The sequence below is a fragment of the Chelonia mydas genome, chromosome 1 (genome assembly GCF_015237465.2).
Source record: "Chelonia mydas isolate rCheMyd1 chromosome 1, rCheMyd1.pri.v2, whole genome shotgun sequence".
In the NCBI taxonomy this organism is placed as follows: domain Eukaryota; kingdom Metazoa; phylum Chordata; order Testudines; family Cheloniidae; genus Chelonia; species Chelonia mydas.
The window spans coordinates 321,043,703-321,064,919 of NC_057849.1; the positions used below are offsets into that span (position 1 = coordinate 321,043,703).

Consider the following 21,217-nt stretch of genomic DNA (forward strand, 5'->3'; position numbering starts at 1 on the left):
TTTTGGCTTCTGTAATTTCAGGCTATCCTGGCTTGAAGTTTCTGCCTTCCCTTCTGAGGGCTTTGTTGCCATGTTGTTCTCTGCTGCTAGCTCCCTGCCATTTGGTCCAGCTTCTTGCTTTCTTGGAGTCCCTGTTCTCTCTTTCCCTTCACTGCTGTTTGCTGGGGCAGTTGAAATTACCTGTGCAACTGGATCCTTTATTCCTGGTTGAACTGGCTCCTTCGTATCTTTCCATCTTCGGGCCCCAGATTTTGAATTGTATTCATACATTTTGCCAGTGACTGGGTAGGGGGAAAAACACAAACAATTAAACTATTTCTCCTTTTAGCAGACTAATGGAAGGAAGTTCCCCTCAGCTTGTCAGTTAAAAAGGAATAAATCTCATCAAAAGGTCTGGAAACTCTGGTCAGTTTGGCAAGCCCAACTTCTTCATCTAAGTCCTAGATTTTCTATTTTAACTATACCGGTATAGTAAAGCAGCAAAACTCCCGTACTGTGGATGCAGTTATAGAGGTGTCAAAGTGATTATCCTGGTTCACGAAGATGAGTAAGCTATACTGCTATTAGGTACCTTTATAAGGATATAGCTGTGTCAACACTAGAGGTTGTAGTAGTTTATTGACCCACCCCGCTAACTGATGTAGATATCCTGGTATAACGATCTAGTGTAGACCAGCCCTAAAACACACTATTATCTAGACTAGGAAAGACTCTCTGTGTGTGATAGGTTTGCTACATCGAAGTAGCTAACTATTTGAACAAACAATTTGAAACACCACATGGCATCTATTGTAGACATCGTTCAACACCTTTAAACTCAGGTTAGTTGGTCTAAGTTCACCCCAGGCTCAGAGATCTGGCATCCCCAAAGATCTGGCCTATTCATTGACTTTTAATTTGCCTAGAATGCTTTCCCCCTGACAGATGCACTATACTTCAGTGAAAGATAATGGGACGATGTGTTCTCTCTGTTTACATGCTGGGGGGAACTCATAGTTACAGGTCCTGCAGTCACAAATCTTTGGTACTTTAGTGCACTGTGCAATCGTGCTTTGTTAGAAAGTACTTATAGCCCTCTGTAGACTTTAATAGTGACTTTTCCCTTGTACACTGGAAACAGGCATCCACTACTTCAGCTCATTTACTCTCCACAGATATGTAGAGAAATTTCCTGGTGTCCATTGTAATTACCTTATTGTCTAAATTACTCCTTACTTGTTAAGTGGACAAGGGCAACTAGCGGCATTGCCTATAATTAATTAAACATTATTTTTACTAGGTACTGTGAGACAAAAAGACTTTTACGGATTGGCGAGAGAAGTGGAGGTTCTATGCTATAGTTAGTACTGTGTCAAGATTAATGGATCTTAACACATTAGTGAAATTTGGGCAATTTAAAAATAAAATTGGATCTCTCCTCACATGATTTGGCTACTTATAGATTAGGCACTTTAGAATAGAAAAGAATAGGGAATGTCTAATAGCTATATGTAGCTACCAGCACAAAAGGTGCTGAGGTTACAGCCTGAAAATGTGGATGTTTACATATGCTCCAGCAGGGCTTTCATGCAAGGTTTAATTATTGCACCAGTGGAGTTTGCAGGACACCTGACCCAGCTCCTCTTGAGTCTGCTGAACTGAGCGCTTATGAATCCAAGTCTGGCAGGTGGGATGTTGTGGCACTGTCCCCAGGATGCGCTCATTCATCCCAAAGAGCACTCCCTCTGGGAATAACCCTAGTGTGCGTGGTGGCAGTTTTCATTTTCAACCAGCACGCACCTGCCAACACAGCCAACCTCCGCCAGGCTGCAGGAACGCACTCCTAGTGAGCGCACATATCTCCGCTGCCCCTGCAACGTTGTACTGCAGCATAACATTTAAGTCATGGCATAGCACAAATGTCATCCCACTGTGGTGCATTTCAGACCCTCTGAACTCTGTAGCTAGAGCCTGAGCCCAAACAGCTTTGTATTCGTCACATTTAGATGTAACGTTTGTAGACATTGTTCACAGAGCCGTGTCAGTCCCAAGATATTACAAAGACAAGGTGGGTGAAGTAATATCTTTTATTGGACCAACTTCTGTTTGTGTGAGAGAGAAGCTTTCGAGTTACATGGGAAGAGGAAGAGCTCTGTGTAGCTTGAAAGCTCCACAGGTACCATAGCGGGGAGTGGCCCAGATGATACGTCTGGGGGAAGGGAGCAGAAGGAGACTCCACCAGTTGAAAGGCATGAGATGCGCTGTCCTAAGGTTGGGGGTTCCACGACCACCACTCCCAAGAGAAGGAGGCAGGTGGTGGTGGTCGGGGACTCTCTCCTCCAAGGGGACTGAGTCATCTATCTGCCGCCCTGACCAGGAAAACAGAGAAGTCTGCTGCTTGTCAGGGGCTAAGATTCGCAATGTGACGGAGAATCTGCCGAGACTCATCAAGCCCTCGGACCGCTACCCCTTCCTGCCATTCCACGTGGGCACCAATGATACTGCCAAGAATGACCTTGAGCGGATCACTGCGGACTACGTGGCTCTGGGAAGGAGGATAAAGGAGTATGAGGCGCAAGTGGTGTTCTCGTCCATCCTCCCCGTGGAAGGAAAAGGTCGGGGTAGGGATCGTCGAATCGTGGAAGTCAATGAATGGCTACGCAGGTGGTGTCGGAGAGAAGGCTTTGGATTCTTTGACCATGGGATGGTGTTCCAAGAAGGAGGAGTGCTAGGCAGAGACGGGCTCCACTTAACGAAGAGAGGGAAGAGCATCTTCACGAGCAGGCTGGCTAACCTAGTGAGGAGGGCTTTAAACTAGGTTCACCGGGGGAAGGAGACCAAAGCCCTGAGGTAAGTGGGGAAGCGGGATACCGGGAGGAAGCACGAGCAGGAGCGTGTGAGAGGGGAGGGCTCCTGCCTCATACTGAGAACGAGGGGCGATCAGCGGGTTATCTCAAGTGCCTATATACAAATGCACAAAGCCTGGGAAACAAGCAGGGAGAACTGGAGGTCCTGGCAAAGTCAGGGAATTATGACGTGATTGGAATAACAGAGACTTGGTGGGATAACTCGCATGACTGGAGTACTTTCATGGATGGGTATAAACTGTTCAGGAAGGACAGGGAGGCCAGAAAAGGTGGGGGAGTTGCACTGTATGTAAGGGAGCAGTATGACTGCTCAGAGCTCAAGTATGAAACTGCAGAAAAACCTGAGAGTCTCTGGATTAAGTTTAGAAGCCTGAGCAACAAGGGTGATGTCATGGTGGGAGTCTGCTATAGACCCCCGGACCAGGGGGATGAGGTGGACGAGGCTTTCTTCCGGCAAGTCGCAGAAGCTACTAGATCGCACGCCCTGGTTCTCATGGGCGACTTCAATCATCTTGATATCTGCTGGGAGAGCAATACAGCGGTGCACAGACAATCCAGAAAGTTTTTGGAAACTGTAGGGGACAATTTCCTAGTGCAAGTGCTGGAGGAACCAACCAGGGGCGGAGAGCTCTTCTTGACCTGCTGCTCACAAACCGGGAAGAATTAGTAGGGGAAGAAAAGTGGATGGGAACCTGGGAGGCAGTGACCATGAGATGGTCGAGTTCAGGATCCTGACACAAGGAAGAAAGGAAAGCAGCAGAATATGGACCCTGGACTTCAGAAAAGCAGACTTTGACTCCCTCAGGGAACTGATGGGCAAGATCCCCTGGGAGAATAACATGAGGGGGAAAGGAGTCCAGGAGAGCTGGCTGTATTTTAAAGAATCCTTACTGAGGTTACAGGGACAAACCATCCTGATGTGTAGAAAGAATAGTAAATATGGCAGGCGACCAGCTTGGCTTAACAGTGAAATCCTTGCTGATCTTAAACACAAAAAAGAGGCTTACAAGAAGTGGAAGATTGGACAAATGACCAGGGATGAGTATTTAAATATTGCTTGGGCATGTAGGAATGGAATCAGGAAGGCTAAATCACACCTGGAGTTGCAGCTAGTGCGGGATGTTAAGAGTAACAAGAAGGGTTTCTTCAGGTATGTTGGCAATAAGAAGAAAGCCAAGGAAAGTGTGGGCCCCTTACTAAATGAAGGAGGCAACCTAGTGACAGAGGATGTGGAAAAAGCTAACGTACTCAATGCTTTTTTTGCCTCTGTCTTCACGAACAAGGTCAGCTCCCAGACTACTGCACTGGGCAGCACAGCATGGGGAGCAGGTGGCCAGCCCTCTGTGAAGGAAGAAATGGTTCGGGACTATTTAGAAAAACTGGACGTGCACAAGTCCATGGGGCCGGATATGTTGCATCCGAGAGTGCTAAAGAAATTGGCGGATGTGATTGCAGAGCTATTGGCCATTATCTTTGAAAACTCATGGCGATCGGGGGAAGTCCCAGAAGATTGGAAAAAGGCTAATGTAGTGCCCATCTTTAAAAAAGGGAAGAAGGATGATCCTGGGAACTACAGGCCGGTCAGCCTCACCTCAGTCCCCGGAAAAATCATGGAGCATGTCCTCAAGGAATCAATTCTGAACCACTTAGACGAGAGGAAAGTGATCAGGAACAGTCAGCATGGATTCACCAAGGGAAAGTCATGCTTGACTAATCTAATTGCCTTCTATGATGAGATAACTGGTTCTGTGAATGAAGGGAAAGCAGTGGACGTGTTATTCCTCGACTTTAGCAAAGCTTTTGACACGGTCTCCCACAGTATTCTTGTCAGCAAGTTAAAGAAGTATGGGCTGGATGAATGGACTACAAGGTGGGTAGAAAGTTGGCTAGATTGTTGGGCTCAACGGGTAGTGATCAATGGCTCCATGTCTAGTTGGCAGCCGGTATCTAGCGGAGTGCCCCAAGGGTCGGTCCTGGGGCCGGTTTTGTTCAATATCTTCATTAATGATCTAGAGGATGGTGTGGATTGCACCCTCAGCAAGTTTGCAGATGACACTAAACTGGGAGGAGTGGTAGATACGCTGGAGGGTGGGGATAGGATACAGAGGGACCTAGACAAATTGGAGGATTGGGCCAAAAGAAATCTGATGAGGTTCAACAAGGACAAATGCAGAGTCCTGCACTTAGGACGGAAGAATCCAATGCACCGCTACAGACTAGGGACCGAATGGCTAGGCAGCAGTTCTGCAGAGAAGGACCTAGGGGTGACAGTGGACGAGAAGCTGGATATGAGCCAACAGTGTGCCCTTCTTGCCAAGAAGGCCAATGGCATTTTGGGGTGTATAAGTAGGGACATTGCCAGCAGATCGAGGGACGTGATTGTTCCCCTCTATTCGACATTGGTGAGGCCTCATCTGGAGTACTGTGTCCAGTTTTGGGCCCCACACTACAAGAAGGATGTGGAAAAATTGGAGAGAGTCCAGCGAAGGGCAACAAAAATGATTAGGGGACTGGAACGCATGAGTTATGAGGAGAGGCTGAGGGAACTGGGATTGTTTAGTCTACGGAAGAGAAGAATGAGGGGGGATTTGATAGCTGCTTTTAACTACCTGAAAGGTGGATCCAAAGAGGATGGATCTAGACTATTCTCAGTGATAGCAGATGACAGGACAAGGAGTAATGGTCTCAAGTTGCAGTGGGGGAGGTTTAGGTTGGAAAAACTTTTTCACTAGGAGGGTGGTGAAACACTGGAATGCGTTACCTAGGGAGGTGGTGGAATCCCCTTCCTTAGAAGTTTTTAAGGTCAGGCTTGACAAAGCCCTTGCTGGGATGATTTAGTTGGGATTGGTCCTGCTCTGGGCAGGGGGTTGGACTAGATGGCCTCCAGAGGTCCCTTCCAACTCTGTTATTTTATGATTCTATGAAAGCTTGTGTCTCTCACCAACAGAAGTTGGTCCACTAAAAGCTATTACCTCACCCACCTTGTTGCTTTAGAGCTAAGGTAGTCTGGAAAGCCTAAGGAAAGGACATGTCATATGTTTGTACACAATAGGTTGTGGGGCTGCTACAAGGTAACCAATCCAGTTTATTTCTAGCCAAACATTTAAATTCACTTTTAATTTTTCCTTACCTGGATCTGTGGCTTCTCCATCAAAGACGGTGTTTATCTTGGTCATTTCCTATGAAGAGACACGCAATGTGAAATCAAACCTGTGAAATAATTAAAGAAGGAGGAGTAGCAGTGACTTGGACATTTTTACCTACATGGATTGAAGCAGATTTATATGACCCGCATGTTGCATTAGGGTGAGTTTAATCAGAACTGACAACAAAAGTCATTGTGACTTAGGGTGTTGCTACCAAATGTTTAAAGGAGAACTAATCGGGTCTGACCTTCTAAATGACTCCAAATGTCATGTTAGAAGTACGCAAGTCTCTATTACCTGGAATTAATCATGTCATTTTGCTGCTGTCATATCAGAACTAAAAAATTTAGAACTTGAGTCTCCTCTCAGTTACACTGCTGCTGGTCAGGAGTAACGCTGTTGAAGTCAATGAAGTTACACCGTGTAAAACTGGTTTGAATGGAGAAATAGGCCTTTTGTTGTTCTCCTTCTGCTTGGCCTTCGGATAATAATCTCCTTTCTGACCCCCGTGACTCCACCTCTCTTGTGTCTGATATAGGAGGATGGAAAATGTGGTCTGGCTGGGGAGCCCAGTCCATAGAGGTGACTGGGGGGGATGATGCACCTGAACTACAACTCCCAAGAGGCACCACAGTGGGATTTCTGAATAGAACATTTTCAGGTTTTGGCCAAAAACATTTTGATATTTGGTTGTTTGGGTGTTTTTGTTTGTTTTAATGAAAAGTCAAAATATATCACGGAAACAAAATTTTTCATGAACCGTGTTTGCTTCAGTTGAAAAACCAATTCCCTTCTAAAGCAACTTCGATGGAAAATTTTCGACCAGCCCGAATGACAGCATTGTGTAGCCTGAATAGCTCAAGATTCCTTCTTTTCAGTGCCTGCTTTCTCAGTGTTTAATATCACATATTGGGCCAGATTTAACGGGTCATACTGGTTTGTTTTTCCAAAGTCACTAAATAAAAACCCTGACCTGGTTCACCCCATTTCCATCTCCTCATCTAATCCCTCCATAAATCAAAATGCCTTTCACCGTAATCCTTTCCTCAGGTAGGAAGGTAACAAGCTAGATGGTTGAAAATCCTTACCCTAAAGGCCCACAAACAAATCATGGACCTAACAAACCCTGCTAAGTGTCACCATTCAGTCACTCTGCTTCCCACTGAATCCCGTTACTCGCTGTATTTTGTGTGTCTGTCTGGATTGTAACTCCGTTCAGGCAGGGATCTGGGTGAAATCCTGGCCCCACTGAACTCAATGGGAGTTTTGCCATTGACTTTAATCAAGCCTGGATTTCACCCCTCCTCTCTAAAACGCTGTTGGTGGATAAGGAGCTTCATGCTTAGCAGATTGGGCACCAGACTGGGAGTCGGGACCTGCACCCATTCCCATCTCTACCATTGACCTACTGTGTGATCCTGTGATCACTTCACTCTGTTTCCCTTCCTACTCTTTACCTGTCTTCTCTCTTTAGGTTGTAAACTCTTTAGGGAAGGGATTGTCACCTATATATGTACAGCATCTAGCACAACAGAGTGCCAGTCTGAGCTGGAATCTGAGTGTTACTGTTATATTAATAATAATCCTACAGTCTTTGTTTAGACCAGACTCTCATTGGCTGATAAGATCTGTGGGACCAGAATCTAATATGGCATCATTGATCCACTTGCTAAAATTCCCATTAGTATTTCTAGTGATGGCTTCCAATTCTCAGTCTGTATATATGAAAAAACCACTAGGATATGTCTACAATTAAAAAAAATAGCACTATTCAATACTTTTGAAACAGTGGGTTTGTAGAAAACATGTATAGTGGCAGAAACAAACTACGCCAAGAATTCTACCTTGCAATCTCCGTCATTGGCATCATACAAGAGTTCCACAGAAATTCTGTGACCATACTTTAGGACTGGTGTGGGCCAAACACTTACTTTAGTTTGTGACTTACAGTGCTTACCCAAACCTCTTCTTTCTTAACTTTCTTCTTTTCTACAGGAAATAAAATGTACATTCTAAGAAATCAGAATTTTTTTGACTGTGATAAACAGACATTAAAGCCAAGATTTTCAAAAGTGACGAGTGAGTTTGAGACACCTTTTTAAAAGAGCCTGACTTTCACAGGACAGGTGATCAGAACTTTCTGAAAATCAGAGCCCTTTGAGGTATTTCAGGTTGGGCACCCAAATTTGCTAATCACACTTGACAATCTTGCCCTAGAAGTAGAGGTGAATAATTTGCCACAAATAATTTTTCCTCAATGAATTTTACTTTCCATTGATTGATTGTTTGAACAGATTTAGAAATTGACATGTATTCTTTATTCAAAATTATTCACACCTTTGAAGAGTGAATAATTTGCTTTGGGGATGAAATTCCCCTCTGTGCAGACAGACAGCACTAGGGCTATGCACAACTGACCTCGCAATGAAGCCATATTCTGAGGATTCAGCTGCTGCAAAGTCCTTGCACTGGCCCTCTACAGGAGAGTAAATTTTACCTGTGAGGAATATTTGAACTAAAATGTAGCTTTCATGAGTATTTGCACTTGTAAAACTTATGCACTTGCAAGTTCATGGAAGCCAAAACAAGAAAGTGTTGCAAACCCAATCAAGCAACATTCTGATTTGAAAAATGGATTGGATATTTGCAGTCTCTTTCCCCCACCCAACCCCCATTTTCACTCATTCTGAGTCAGTAGAGAGCATAGGCGCCAACTTTCTAATATGCCAGGGGGGTGCTCCCCTGGCTCCACCCCTTCCCCCACAGCCACAACCCCACCCTGCCTCTTCTTGCCCCATTCCGAGCCCTCCCCCGAGCATGCCCCGCCAATCAGCGCCTTCTCTCTCCCCACCCCCAGCGCCTCCTGCATGCTGAAGAACAGCTGATCCATGGTGGGCAGGAGGGAGGGGGAGGTGCTTATTGGCGGGGCTGCCAGCAGGCAAGAGGTGCTGGGAGAAGGGGGACGCACTGATAGGGGAGCTGCCAGTGGGCATTCAGCACCCACTTTTTTTTTCCTGTGGGTGCTCCAGCCCTGGAGCGCACACACAGTCAGCGCCAATAGTAGGGAGACTCGGCTTCTCTACAGCGCAGACCTATGGATGCTGCCCAATTTCAAGGGTGCATGCTGCCTCTATATTTCTGCATTTCCATTTTTGTTCCCTCCTTTGAGGCTTTTTTTTAATCTCCCTTCAAACAACACCTCCAGCCACCAACAGGCTCTGGTGGTTGGCATGTGGTGGCCTAAAATGTATAATTAGTACAGATGTGTCTGAGCCTGAAAAATTACTTCAAACCATCTTCCTTTTCCCCCCTACCACCTCAACTTTTGGGGCTCAACTTGAGGCAACTTGAAGGGACCCAATTTTTCAGAAAGTACCAGGCATCCACCCTCTGAAAAACCAGGCACCTCTAAGTGTCTCAAACCAGGCACCCAAAATCACTTGTTATAGGTAAAAAGAAAAGGAGGACTTGTGGCACCTTAGAGACTAACAAATTTATTTGAGCATAAGCTTTCGTGAGCTACAGCTCACTTCATCGGATGTCCCCAATGAAGTGAGCTGTAGCTCACGAAAGCTTATGCTCAAATAAATTTGTTAGTCTCTAAGGTGCCACAAGTCCTCCTTTTCTTTTTGCGGATGCAGACTAACACGGCTGCTACTCTGAAACTTGTTATAGGTGAGAATCATGGCTTCCAAATTGGGATGGCTTGGTTGTGTGTGCAGTGTCCAAAAGCTGGTTGTTGCTGAGTCAGCTCCAACTGTATTTAGGAGATTGAACTAATGTAGAGTGCTGGTAAGGCTGGTTGGAAAATAATTAATAAATTCCTGCCCCACCATGCCAGAGCACTAGGCTACACCAGGCTTGTTCTTTACTCAACATTTTCATAGATTTTTAAGACCAGAAGGGACCATTAGACCATCTATTGTGACTTGTATTGGCACAGGCCATATAATTTTACCCAGTTATCCCTGTATTGAGCTCAATACATAGGTCAGTACATGGATTATTTATCTGAAAATGGAATTACAAATTTCTCTGACTAAGGCTACGTCTACCCTACAAGCTCGGGGTGTGATTCCCAGCTTGCATACACATACTAGTGCTAGCTCTCATCTGAACTAGCATGCTAAAAATAGTTGCATAGCCATGATAGCATGGGCAACAGCAGTAGCACCACAAGCTACCAGAGGTACAAAGTACAAACCCAGCTGATCCCCGGGAATACACTCCCAGCACAGCAAGCCCATGCCACTGCTGCCACTGTCCATGTTACTACAGCTACAGTACTACTTTTAGCATGCTAACTCAGATGAGAGCTAGCGTATGTGTACAGGAGCTGGGAATTACACCCCTCGCTGCTAGTGGAGATGCAGCTTAATAAGTGGTGCGCTTGTTCTTAAGAAGTAATGAAAGCATTAAAAAAAGATACATACCTGGTGTGGTTTTCCTATAATAAAAACATAAAGTCATCAATATAGTAAAATATGCAATACCTATGCCTACAAAAATATCATGTTCCAGTTCTAGCCCTAAGAAATCCTGTTCTTTTTTGATTTGGCAAACAGGATATTTTCTTGTGTTTGACCTTTTTCGGTTTGTTTAGTTTGGGCATGTTTGTTCTGCTGCGCCTCAGCATTATTAACTACTGCTATTGAGCTACCAGAAGCAGTAAAACAGCCCTGAATATTGTTTTTTGCGACTCCCAAAAGAATGGCTGTATATATATTTTTTAATCTTATCAGTAACAGCATGGTGGAGTTATACAACCCCCCAAAATTATACTTTAAAAAAACTACACTCCCCATCCAATACTAGGGCTGAGGTAATATCTTTTAAAATATCTGAAAGGTTTAAAATGTGACTTGAAAATATCAAGATTGCTTTTTAACAGGAGATCATGAGTCTCGACGAATCATTGTCACCAATTAATAAATAATAACAATAGCCATATTATATGCCACTGTATCCATTTGTCATTTCTACCACAAATTGCTAAACTCCTTGCATACACCTCTAGAATAATAACAATATCTTGCAGTTCATATGTTATCTCTAAGGCTGCAGGTCGGTCATGGAAGTCATGTATTGCGTGACTTTCCATGACCTTCGTGACTTTTGCAGCAGCCGATGCAGCTGTCTGAGGAGCTACTGGGGCAACCCCTGGGCCAGCAGCAGCAGTAGTGTGGGAGGGGGCCTCAGGGCTGGGGCAGGAGATTGGGATGTGGGGAGGTGCTTATCTGGTGGGGGAGGCTCCCTGGAAACAACCGGGATGACCCTGCAACTCCTGACCAAGGCGGAAGGGCCAGGGGGCTCTGCGCGCTGTCCCTGCTTGCAGGCACCACCCCCCGCAGTTCCCATTGGTTGCAGTTCCCGGCCAATGGGAGCTACAGATCCAAAGCTCGGCAGGGGTAGTGCGCGGAGCCTCCCTGGCCTCTAGGAGCTGCAGGGACACGGGGAGCCAGGTAGGGAGCCTATCGGCCCTGCCAACTGCCAACTCCCCACCTCTCCCCCAGCACCAGCACAGGTCCCAGGCCAGTACCCGCAGCACCCCCAGACTCCCCCCCCACCCCAAGCACCCACAGGCCCCAGGCCAAGTTTTAGTTTTGGGTAATAGTACAAGTCACAGACAGGTCACGGGCCGTAAATTTTTGTTTACTGCCCATGACCTGTCCGTGACTTTTACTAAAAGTACCCATGACTAAAACATAGCCTAAGTTATCTCTCATTCTGAAAGATTTGAGCACAATTGGGCCATAATCCTGATTGGGACTTCTGGTGGTAACAATAAATATTTAGTAATTACAATTATTATTATTTCTGCTAGTGATGTTCAGCTAAAGCATTTGCTAAAGTATCAGTAAATCCACCAAGAGTTTCTATGTCATTTTGATTTGACTATCTCTTTAAAGAATCAACATCTTATTCCAACAACTATTAAAGTTTATTACAGCAAATGACATATTGCTCTAAAATATTCAAAGTATAAATTCCATTAACTCTCAGAGTTTCAAGTTGTCTTTATAAGTAGTGGGTATTTCTCAATAGTTATAACAAACTCACTATTTCTCAAGGAAACTAGTGTTTATGTTCTTTTTTTGGTTACTTACAGTGCTCTTTTATTTGCTTTGGGTTTTGGTGGACAGTAGGTACGGATATATTTTGCCAGCAGGAAGGATAGGTATCCAAGCAGTCCAAGCAGTAACATGCTGCCAACAGAAATGAGGAACGGCACATACCAAGCTGATTCAGAATAAACATTTTCTGTTCTGATCAGAAGCGTAATGGCAGGCTTTGAAAAAAAAATAAAATAGAAAAGGTTCTTAAATGCTGCAAACTGAATTTTGTTAACAACTAGTGTAGAAAGTATGTTTCTGATTGTGCTCCTGTATTTTATAGTAAAACATGCATACGTGTGTTTAAAAACTTTGGATTGCCTTAGGGTATGTCTACACTGCACTCAGGAGGTGTGACTGCAGCATGTGTAGGCATATCCTAGCTAACCTTGAAGCTAGCTTGAGTAACAATATCAGTGTGGCTGCAGCAGCAGGGATGGTGGCACAGCCCCTAGCCATTTAAATATGTACCCGGAGTCCTGGGCGGGGTGGTACTCAAGAAGGTAGCCCATCTTGGACTGCTGCCCCCTCCACTGAGATTGTTACTTGAGCTAGGTTTGATCTAGCTAGATCAAAGCTAGCTCAGGTATGTTTAACCATGCTGCAATCCCGTCTCCCGACTGCAGTGAAGATATACCCTTAGACAATGAGAACTTTCTACCTCACTATCTTAGTATATGGAAGTACAGGAAATGCTGCCCAGTGTTGAGGTAATAGTTTCTAGTTATCTAAGGCAAAACTGGAAAGTTTTAAAGCACTACCATTGTATGCAGTTCAATGCCAATGTAGTAGGAATACTGTTACAATACATTACATAAAAATAGGTGAAACCCCAAATTCTCATGTGACCTTCCTTGGCTCTAGAAAAAAGCCTAAACACAAAGTTGTGAGCTATATCAGAGGTCCCCCCAAATGAGAGGTATTCAGAAACAGAGTTTTGATTTGGCCCATTATTAAGGAGTTAACAGATCCATTGTTAAGGTTGTATTTTGAAACGGGCATAACATGGAGCATAAATTATTGTTTTTTCTCTACTGTGGAGTCCTTTCTGTGTGAAATTTTACACTATTCATTTTCATTGCCTTTGAGTTTCCTATATAGTTTTCATTAAATTTTTGATTGGTCTCTGCACTAAATTCATCAGGGTTTCTGGCTATTCCTTGTTGCTGCGAGGCTAGTAGCTTGAGGGAAGCAGAATTGGGGTTGTGATAGGTGATCTGTGGTGCGTGGTAGTTTGTGGTAATAGTAAAGTGTGTGGCTGTGGGAGAAGGGGTAGAGAGTAAGTACCGGTAGGCAGTTTAACATCTGATTTCTTTAGTTTGGTGGGTGTGGAAATCTTAACTCATTCACTACAGGGTATTTTTGTATATTACTAGAGATAGGAGTCAGTTAGGAAGTTTGGATCCAAGCATTTTCAAAGCAAAGCTCTTGTGATGTCAAACATTCCATGTGTGAGATTCTGGGTTTCTGATCCAGGCCTGTGTCTACCTGGTTCATCTGTGGGTTTACTAAGGGCACAGCATGTAAGATTCCACTCCCTCGTCCACCCTCTGTAACCTGCCCACATCTTGGTTCAGGTGCGCTGGGGAGAGTAGGGACTGATGCCAGCAAGCAGGGGGGCAGAGAGGGGTGAAGAATGGGGGAGACCCATGGCTGCACACCCCTCTTTTTTAAAACACCAGCCAGTAGAGCTGACATGGCACAGGATGACAGAAGCAAACTGCATCTGGTAAAGTGCTGGCACAAATTGCCTCCCTCTGAGGGAAGTGATGGAGACAGGGAAAGAATTGTGACTCTGAACCACAGTTCTTCCTGAGGTGGCTCAGCTATGGACGATCCCATATATACAAAGGTGGATTAAGGTTTCCCTGGGCCAAAGTAAGTGGGGGGGCCCCTAGGCACCCCTTCTGTCTGCAGCCCCACCCACAGCCCCACACTTTTTTGCCCCTTCCCTGGGACCACACCCCTGTTCCACCCAAGGTCCCCCCCCATTCCACCAGTCCCACAACCCGTTTGCTCTTTTCTGCCCTGCCCCCACGGCGGCCTCAAGACAGGAGAAGCTCTGTCCCTGTGACACAGCCCCAGGCTGCAGCAGGGAATGAGAGCTCCCAGGGCCACAGTAGGGGTCTGGGTGCTGGGGCTTCCCCTACCACCTCCCACGCTTCTGGGGGGGAACAGGGTCAGGGTGCTGGGGCTTCTCTTGCCTGGTGTTTCTGCCGGAGAGCGGGATCAGGCACAGGTGCTCCCCCTGCCGTCCCGTAGCTTCTTCCAGAGATGGGGTCAGGGTACTGAGGGGGCTTCCCCGGTCCCTGGCTTCTGCCAGGATGGGGGTGGGGCACTGCGGGGTTTTCCCCCATCCCGCGGCTTCTGCCAGGGACAGGGTCAAGGTGTGGGGGGGTGCTGTGGGGTTTCCCCTGTCCCGCAGCTTCTAACAGGGATGCAGTCTGAGGACCTGGGGGTGGGCTTCCCCTATCCTGTAGCTTCTGTCAGGGATGGGGTTGGGGATGCTGGGCGGGGCTTCCCCCGCCCCACCCGCCAGGTGGCTGAAGCCAGGGCCCCCCAGTTGGCCTGGGCCCCATGGGCCCAGTGGCTAAACTCCCATTGCATATTTAGGGCATTGACCAAAGGCTCCATCCCAGACTTAGCGTTTCTTTGCAAATTTGTGTGTTTGAAACAGAAGAAACATTGGATGAGGGTGAGTGGCATATGCGAGAGGTGTAGACAGTCACTGGGTGTAATATTTGGGTGACCCAAGTGATGGAGAAATATCCCTTCTGGCTGTTTGAAAGCTAGTTTTGTGCTACCTTTTTTTGATCTTCACACACAAAGATTAATCTGTATTCCATCATTAGAGAAACATACAGATGTGTGAGTCAGCCAAAGCAGTGTATAGCTAGGAACCAAAAACCAGTCTCTGAGAAATGCATGAAGAAACGTTAATATCCCAGGCAAAGGTTAACTCCTGCTCTCTCCTTATCAATGCAGCTGCCAACGTCTATAACTTCTCAATTGTCTGCTCTAACAGTCTCCCCATGGTAGGCTCCATGGCTCAGGCAGGGCCCATCTGTTTTCTCAGGCTTTCAGGGGGAGTGGGAGTTAGAGGGGATGGCATGTAGAGTATGTTGCAGAATGGGGTATTTTTAATCAATTATTTTATTATGGCTTGATATTTTGACAAGGGGATAGGCTTTGGGATGCTTTCTTGTATTGGCTATGATCTTAGGTGATGGCAGGGTACCTGGACCTTTGGGTAGGTGCCTTTTTTGTTGTAGAAAGTTAAATAAAAAATAAACATTATGGGTTTGTATATGGGTCCAATCCTGCAAGACACTGAGCTCCCTGTCTCCCACTGACTTCACTGTAAGTGGAAGACGCTTACCCTTGCCTAGGATTGGGCCCACAGTAATTCTTGTGTCCTTTTGAGTGCACTTACCCTCCGTTGTTTTAATTGTCCCACACAGATCCCCCATGCAACAGCCACAGAATTAAGTTGAAGATTCAGAATTTCAGTGAACTTACTGTAGTAGTGATGGTAGTAGTTGGGTTTGGGATAACTTTGATACTTAATGTCACTGTCCCAGTTTCAATGAGGGCTGTAGCTCTGTTCGAACTTGACAGCAAATTGTCATCTGTTATATAGACGCGCAGTCTGTAATCCCAGATTCTATCCAAACCACTGTCATAGTCAAATCTAGATGCAAGAATCAACTGAGAGATGTTGGAGCCAGCACTTGGTGAAAAAGTGAAATGATTATTCACATTACCTAAAAGTAGAAGCAAAAAAATCCACATAAAACTAAGTTCGCGGATGACACTAAACTGGGAGGAGAGGTAGATATGCTGGAGGGTAGGGGTAGGGTCCAGAGTGACCTAGACAAATTGGAGGATTGGGCCAAAAGAAATCTGATGAGGTTCAACAAGGACAAATGCAGAGTCCTGCACTTAGGAAGGAAGAATCCCATGCACCCCTACAGGCTGGGGACCAACTGGCTAAGTGGCAGTTCTGCAGAAAAGGACCTGGGGATTACAGTGGATGAGAAGCTGGATAGGAGTCAACGGTGTGCCCTTGTAACCAAGAAGGCTAATGGCATGTTTGGCTGCATTAGTAGGAGTACTGCCAGAAGATCGAGGGAAGTGATTATTCCCCTCTATTCGGCGCTGGGGAGGCCACATCTGAAGTACTGCGTCCAGTTTTGGGCCCCCCACTACAGAAAGGATGTGGACAAATTGGAGAGAGTCCAGCAGAGGGCAATGAAAATGATTAGGGAGCTAGGGCACATGACTTATGAGGAGAGGCTAAGGGAACTGGGCTTATTTAGTCTGCAGAAGAGAAGAGTGAGGGGCAGGGGAGGATTTGATAGCAGCCTTCAACTACCTGAAAGGGGGTTTCCAAAGAGGATGGAGCTAGGCTGTTCTCAGGGGTAGCAGATGACAGAACAAGGAGTAATGGTCTCAAGTTGCAGTGAGGGAGGTCTAGGTTGGATATTAGGAAAAACTATTTCACTAGGAGAGTGGTGAAGCACTGGAATTGGTTGCCTATGGAGGTGGTGGAATCTCCATCCTTAGAGGTTTTTAAGGCCCAGCTTGACAATGGGATGATTTAGATGGGGTTGGTCCTGCTCTGAGCAGGGTGTTGGACTAGATGACTTCCTGAGGTGGCTTTAAGACATCTTTTTGTGCCCTCCCAATCCTGGGCTGTTCTGGGTCACCGGCTTAATTTAGGGCTTGTCTACACTTAAAACATTACAACAGCACAACTGCACCACTGTAGCGCTTCAGCGTAGACACTACCTACACTGATGGGAGGGATTCTTCCATCAGCATAGCTAATCCACTTCCCCGAGAGGTGGAATTCTTCCACCGGCTTAGCGCTGTCTACATGGGGACATAGGTTGTCTTAACTACGCCACTCAGGTTTGTGGATTTTTCACCCTCCTGAGTGACGTAGTTCTGCTGATCTAATTTTCTAGTGTAGCCCAGGCCTTAAGCAGTATCCCTATGGCTGCACTATGGGTCTCAGCACTGCCTTGTATCTGTGGAGACCCACCAATTGACATGCCTCTTTCGCTCCCAGCTTCATCCCCTGCATGTCCCCTATACAAGGCTTTGTCCTCAGAAGATAGCCTTACCATTCTTTCCTCAGAGCCTGCACCAGGAGACCCCTCCCATGGCCAGGACCAGGGCTTTTAGAGCCCCTTTATGCTACTCTGAGCCTTTTATGTTGTATAAAGGGACTGGAGTGGGGGTGAGGCTCTCACCCTCTCTGCTTTAAGATATTTGTCTGCATCACCTGTTTAATCATTACCCCATTCTCAGCTACTGCCTCAAAAGCAGAAGTTTTTCCTAAGTTCAAATGGCTCCCTTTTTGTGAAATGAGGCAACACCAAATGTCTCAGCACTGGCTTATAATTGATTTTTGTGTCCAAGCACACGTTCTTATAAAGGGATTTTAATGAGTACAGCATGGAGTTAGGACACAAGTTTTGTCGAGCAGTTTGGAGCAGTGCCCCAAATTCCACTCTGTTACACTGATAGAAATCTGAAATACTGGAACTTCATTAAGTCCACTGGGGTTTTTCCAGTGTACCTGTTATAACTGAAAGTGTACAAGAGGAGTAGCAGTCTGGCTGGCTCCAGTGAGTCAATGTGAGTTTTGCCATTAATTTAAATGGAAGCTCTCACTAGCTAATCTTTAAGTTATTTCTAAAGTGCCTGTCTATCACCATCTTATTAAACCCTAGCCAATATCAGCATTAGCATGTAACATGTACTAGACTTTTTTGTTCACAAAATCAAATGGACTGTCTATATCCAAGCATTTTCCCCATGCACCAGGCATGTAACAATGACATTCAAGAGTCAAACAAGTGCAGTACCTGAATTAATGAAGTACCGGAAAGATCTGGGACTAGAATCGCGATCAACACACTCTATCCTGAAACCCTCAATGTTGGTCCCAACAGCTAGGTCTACCGGGATTGCCAATGAATAGGTATTGGCTGAACAAACTGGTTTTTCATCATTTACTTCAAGAACATTGATGGTTACCTGAAAGAGAGCCAGCTGATCAGGTGAGATTCTTCCAGTATGCTGTGCCAGAATATTACCAGCTCTAGTAGCTGGTAGGATTTGTTCTTCATTCTTTTTATTGACAGTAGTTAAACAAGAGTGGCAGGGAAGGTCCATTAATTTAGTTTTTGCCTTGGACATGTTAAAGTTCAAGAGATTATGAACTCATGTTGTGACCGATGTTTCTTTAGAACTCAGATTCATTAAGGCAATTATGTTCTAACACTGAACTTTCTTTTATGTGGGACTTTTGATTTTTTTGAATTGCCTAAAGTATGTCATAGTCAGAATGGAAAATAATACTTATTAGATCTAGCCAGTCAAGGTTCTCAAAGTGCTTCACAAATGTTAATTAAGCTTCCTGACATTTAATAATAATTCAGTGACTGAGGTTTTAAGGCCTGGTTTGACAAAGCCCTGGCTGGGATGATTTAGTTGGGGTTGGTCCTGCTTTGAGCAGGGGGTTGGACTAGATCAGTGGTTCTCAAAGCTGGTCCATCGCTTGTTCAGGGAAAGCCCCTGGCAGGCCGGACTGGTTTGTTTACCTGCCGCGTCTGCAGGTTCAGCCGATCGCGGCTCCCACTGGCCGCAGTTCGCCGCTCCAGGCCAATGGGGGCTGCGGGAAGCAGCACGGGCCAAGGGACGTGCTGGCCCTCCCTTCCTGAGGTCTCTTCCAACCCTAATCTTCTATGATTCTGTGACTGTTCCATGCATGAAGGGAGCCCTTCTCATGTAGATCAACCCTTCCCCTTGTGGAGATGAGGGGCAGTGAGAAGGTAAGCATTCTCCCCCCAACCCCCCTTGTTCCTTCACCAAGCAGTTATTGGCTGGAATGGAAAATTGGGTCTAAATTCTTGGAGATGATACAATTTTTTTGAATAGCAAAATCAAATGTAATGCAAAAATGGGGTAAAGAGAGATGTTAACCACTGAAGGAAAGAGTTTATATGCACAGAAGTTTGGTGTTCTCTGAAACATATAAGGAGTGAATGTAAGCTTATGTCTACACTTAAAGCGGTGTGTACAGTACACAGGGCCATCCTTAGGCATACACAACATACGCAGCTGCGTAAGGCACCTGAAAATTTGGGGCACCACTGGATCTTTGTGCCACCCCCCTGGCTTTCCTATCCCTGTTCTGACTCTTTCTGCAGGCTCCCACAGCTGGCTGCTGCAGCCCAGTGAGTCTTCCTCGGGAGGGGATCTAGTATTTAAAAGGTTTCAGAGTAACAGCCGTGTTAGTCTGTATTTGCAAAAAGAAAAGGAGTACTTGTGGCACCTTAGAGACTAACCAATTTATTTGAGCATAAGCTTTCGTGAGCTACAGGTCACTTCATCGGATGCATACTATGGAAAGTATAGAAGATCTTTTATACACACAAAGCATGAAAAAATGGGTGTTTACCACTACAAAAGGTTTTCTCTCCCCCCACCCCACCCTAGATTGATAGAGCCAGAAGAGTTCCCAGAAGTCGCCTACTACAGGACAGGCCTAACAAAGAAAATAACAGAACGCCACTAGCCGTCACCTTCAGCCCCCAACTAAAACCCCTCCAACGCATTATTAAGGATCTATAACCTATCCTGAAGGATGACCCAACACTCTCACAAATCTTGGGAGACAGGCCAGTCCTTGCCTACAGACAGCCCCCCAACCTGAAGCAAATACTCACCAGCAACCACATACCACACAACAGAACCACTAACCCAGGAACCTATCCTTGCAACAAAGCCCGTTGCCAACTGTGCCCACATATCTATTCAGGGGACACCATCACAGGGCCTAATAACATCAGCCACACTATCAGAGGCTCATTCACCTGCACATCCACCAATGTGATATATGCCATCATGTGCCAGCAATGCCCCTCTGCCATGTACATTGGTCAAACTGGACAGTCTCTACGTAAAAGAATAAATGGACACAAATCAGATGTCAAGAATTATAACATTCATAAACCAGTCGGAGAACACTTCAATCTCTCTGGTCACGCCATTACAGACATGAAAGTTGCGATATTACAACAAAAAAACTTCAAAACCAAACTCCAGGGAGGGACTGTTGAATTGGAATTCATTTGCAAATTGGATACAATTAACTTAGGTTACCTTGCATAATGACTTAGACACTCCCAGTCTCTATTCAAGCCTATTTCCCCTTGTTCCCCCCCGCCCCACGTTCTTGTTTAAACCCTGGATTTGTGCTGGAAATGGCCCACCTTGATTATCATACACATTGTAAGGAGAGTGATCACTTTAGATAAGCTATTACCAACAGGAGAGTGGGTTTGTGGGGGGGGAAAGAAAACCTGGATTTGTGCTGGAAATGGCCCAACTTGATTATCATACATATCGTAAGGAGAAAGAAAAGGAGTACTTGTGGCACCTTAGAGACTAACCAATTTATTTGAGCATGAGCTTTCGTGAGCTACAGCTCACTTCATCGTAAGGAGAGTGATCGCTTTAGATAAGCTATTACCAGCAGGAGAGTGGGGGGGGGAGAGAAAACCTTTTGTAGTGGTAAACACCCATTTTTTCATGCTTTGTGTGTATAAAAAGATCTTCTACACTTTCCACAGTATGCATCCGATGAAGTGAGCTGTAGCTCACGAAAGCTTATGCTCAAATAAAGTGGTTAGTCGCTAAGGTGCCACAAGTACTCCTTTTCTTTTTAGTATTTAAAAGTGAAAAAGCCTCCAGCCTGCCAGACCTATTAGCACAACGCTGAAACTGTTAAAGAGCCATTCAAGGGGTAATGAAGCCATTTAACAGGCATTTGCCAAACCCCAGGTATGTACTGCCAGTTTCTGAATTTACTGACAAAAACAGTTGTGCATTACTGTAATATTTAGTCAGAACATGTCAGTCTACAGGACTTTAGTTTAAAATTTGCTTTAAAAATATTTCATTAGTGAGTTGGTGAAGATTATAAAATCACATCTCTAAAAAATCCTTGCATAGATTTTTAGATGCACAATCATCTTTAGCCTTCAACGCTTGGATCTTCAGACATATAGTTTTTTTAAATAAATCCTTCAAAAGA

The 21,217-nt window shown here is 45.3% G+C and overlaps 1 protein-coding gene across 2 annotated transcripts in view; it reads right to left on the reverse strand.

Moving 5' to 3' along the window:
- The window catches only part of CDHR3 (cadherin related family member 3), a 70,478-nt gene that overhangs the window by 6,700 nt on the left and 42,561 nt on the right, over positions 1-21,217 (reverse strand). Inside the window, exons 13-19 of one of the 2 annotated variants that reach the window (XM_043551707.1) lie at positions 17,982-18,153; positions 15,625-15,869; positions 12,100-12,281; positions 10,426-10,439; positions 7,950-7,981; positions 5,977-6,025; positions 181-281 (exon numbers count right to left, since the gene is read on the reverse strand). In XM_043551707.1, coding sequence (XP_043407642.1) covers positions 181-281; positions 5,977-6,025; positions 7,950-7,981; positions 10,426-10,439; positions 12,100-12,281; positions 15,625-15,869; positions 17,982-18,153 — 795 coding nt within the window. Of the gene's footprint in view, positions 1-180; positions 282-5,976; positions 6,026-7,940; positions 7,982-10,425; positions 10,440-12,099; positions 12,282-15,624; positions 15,870-17,981; positions 18,154-21,217 lie in introns of both variants that reach the window. The other variant, XM_043551696.1, reaches the window with a different exon arrangement.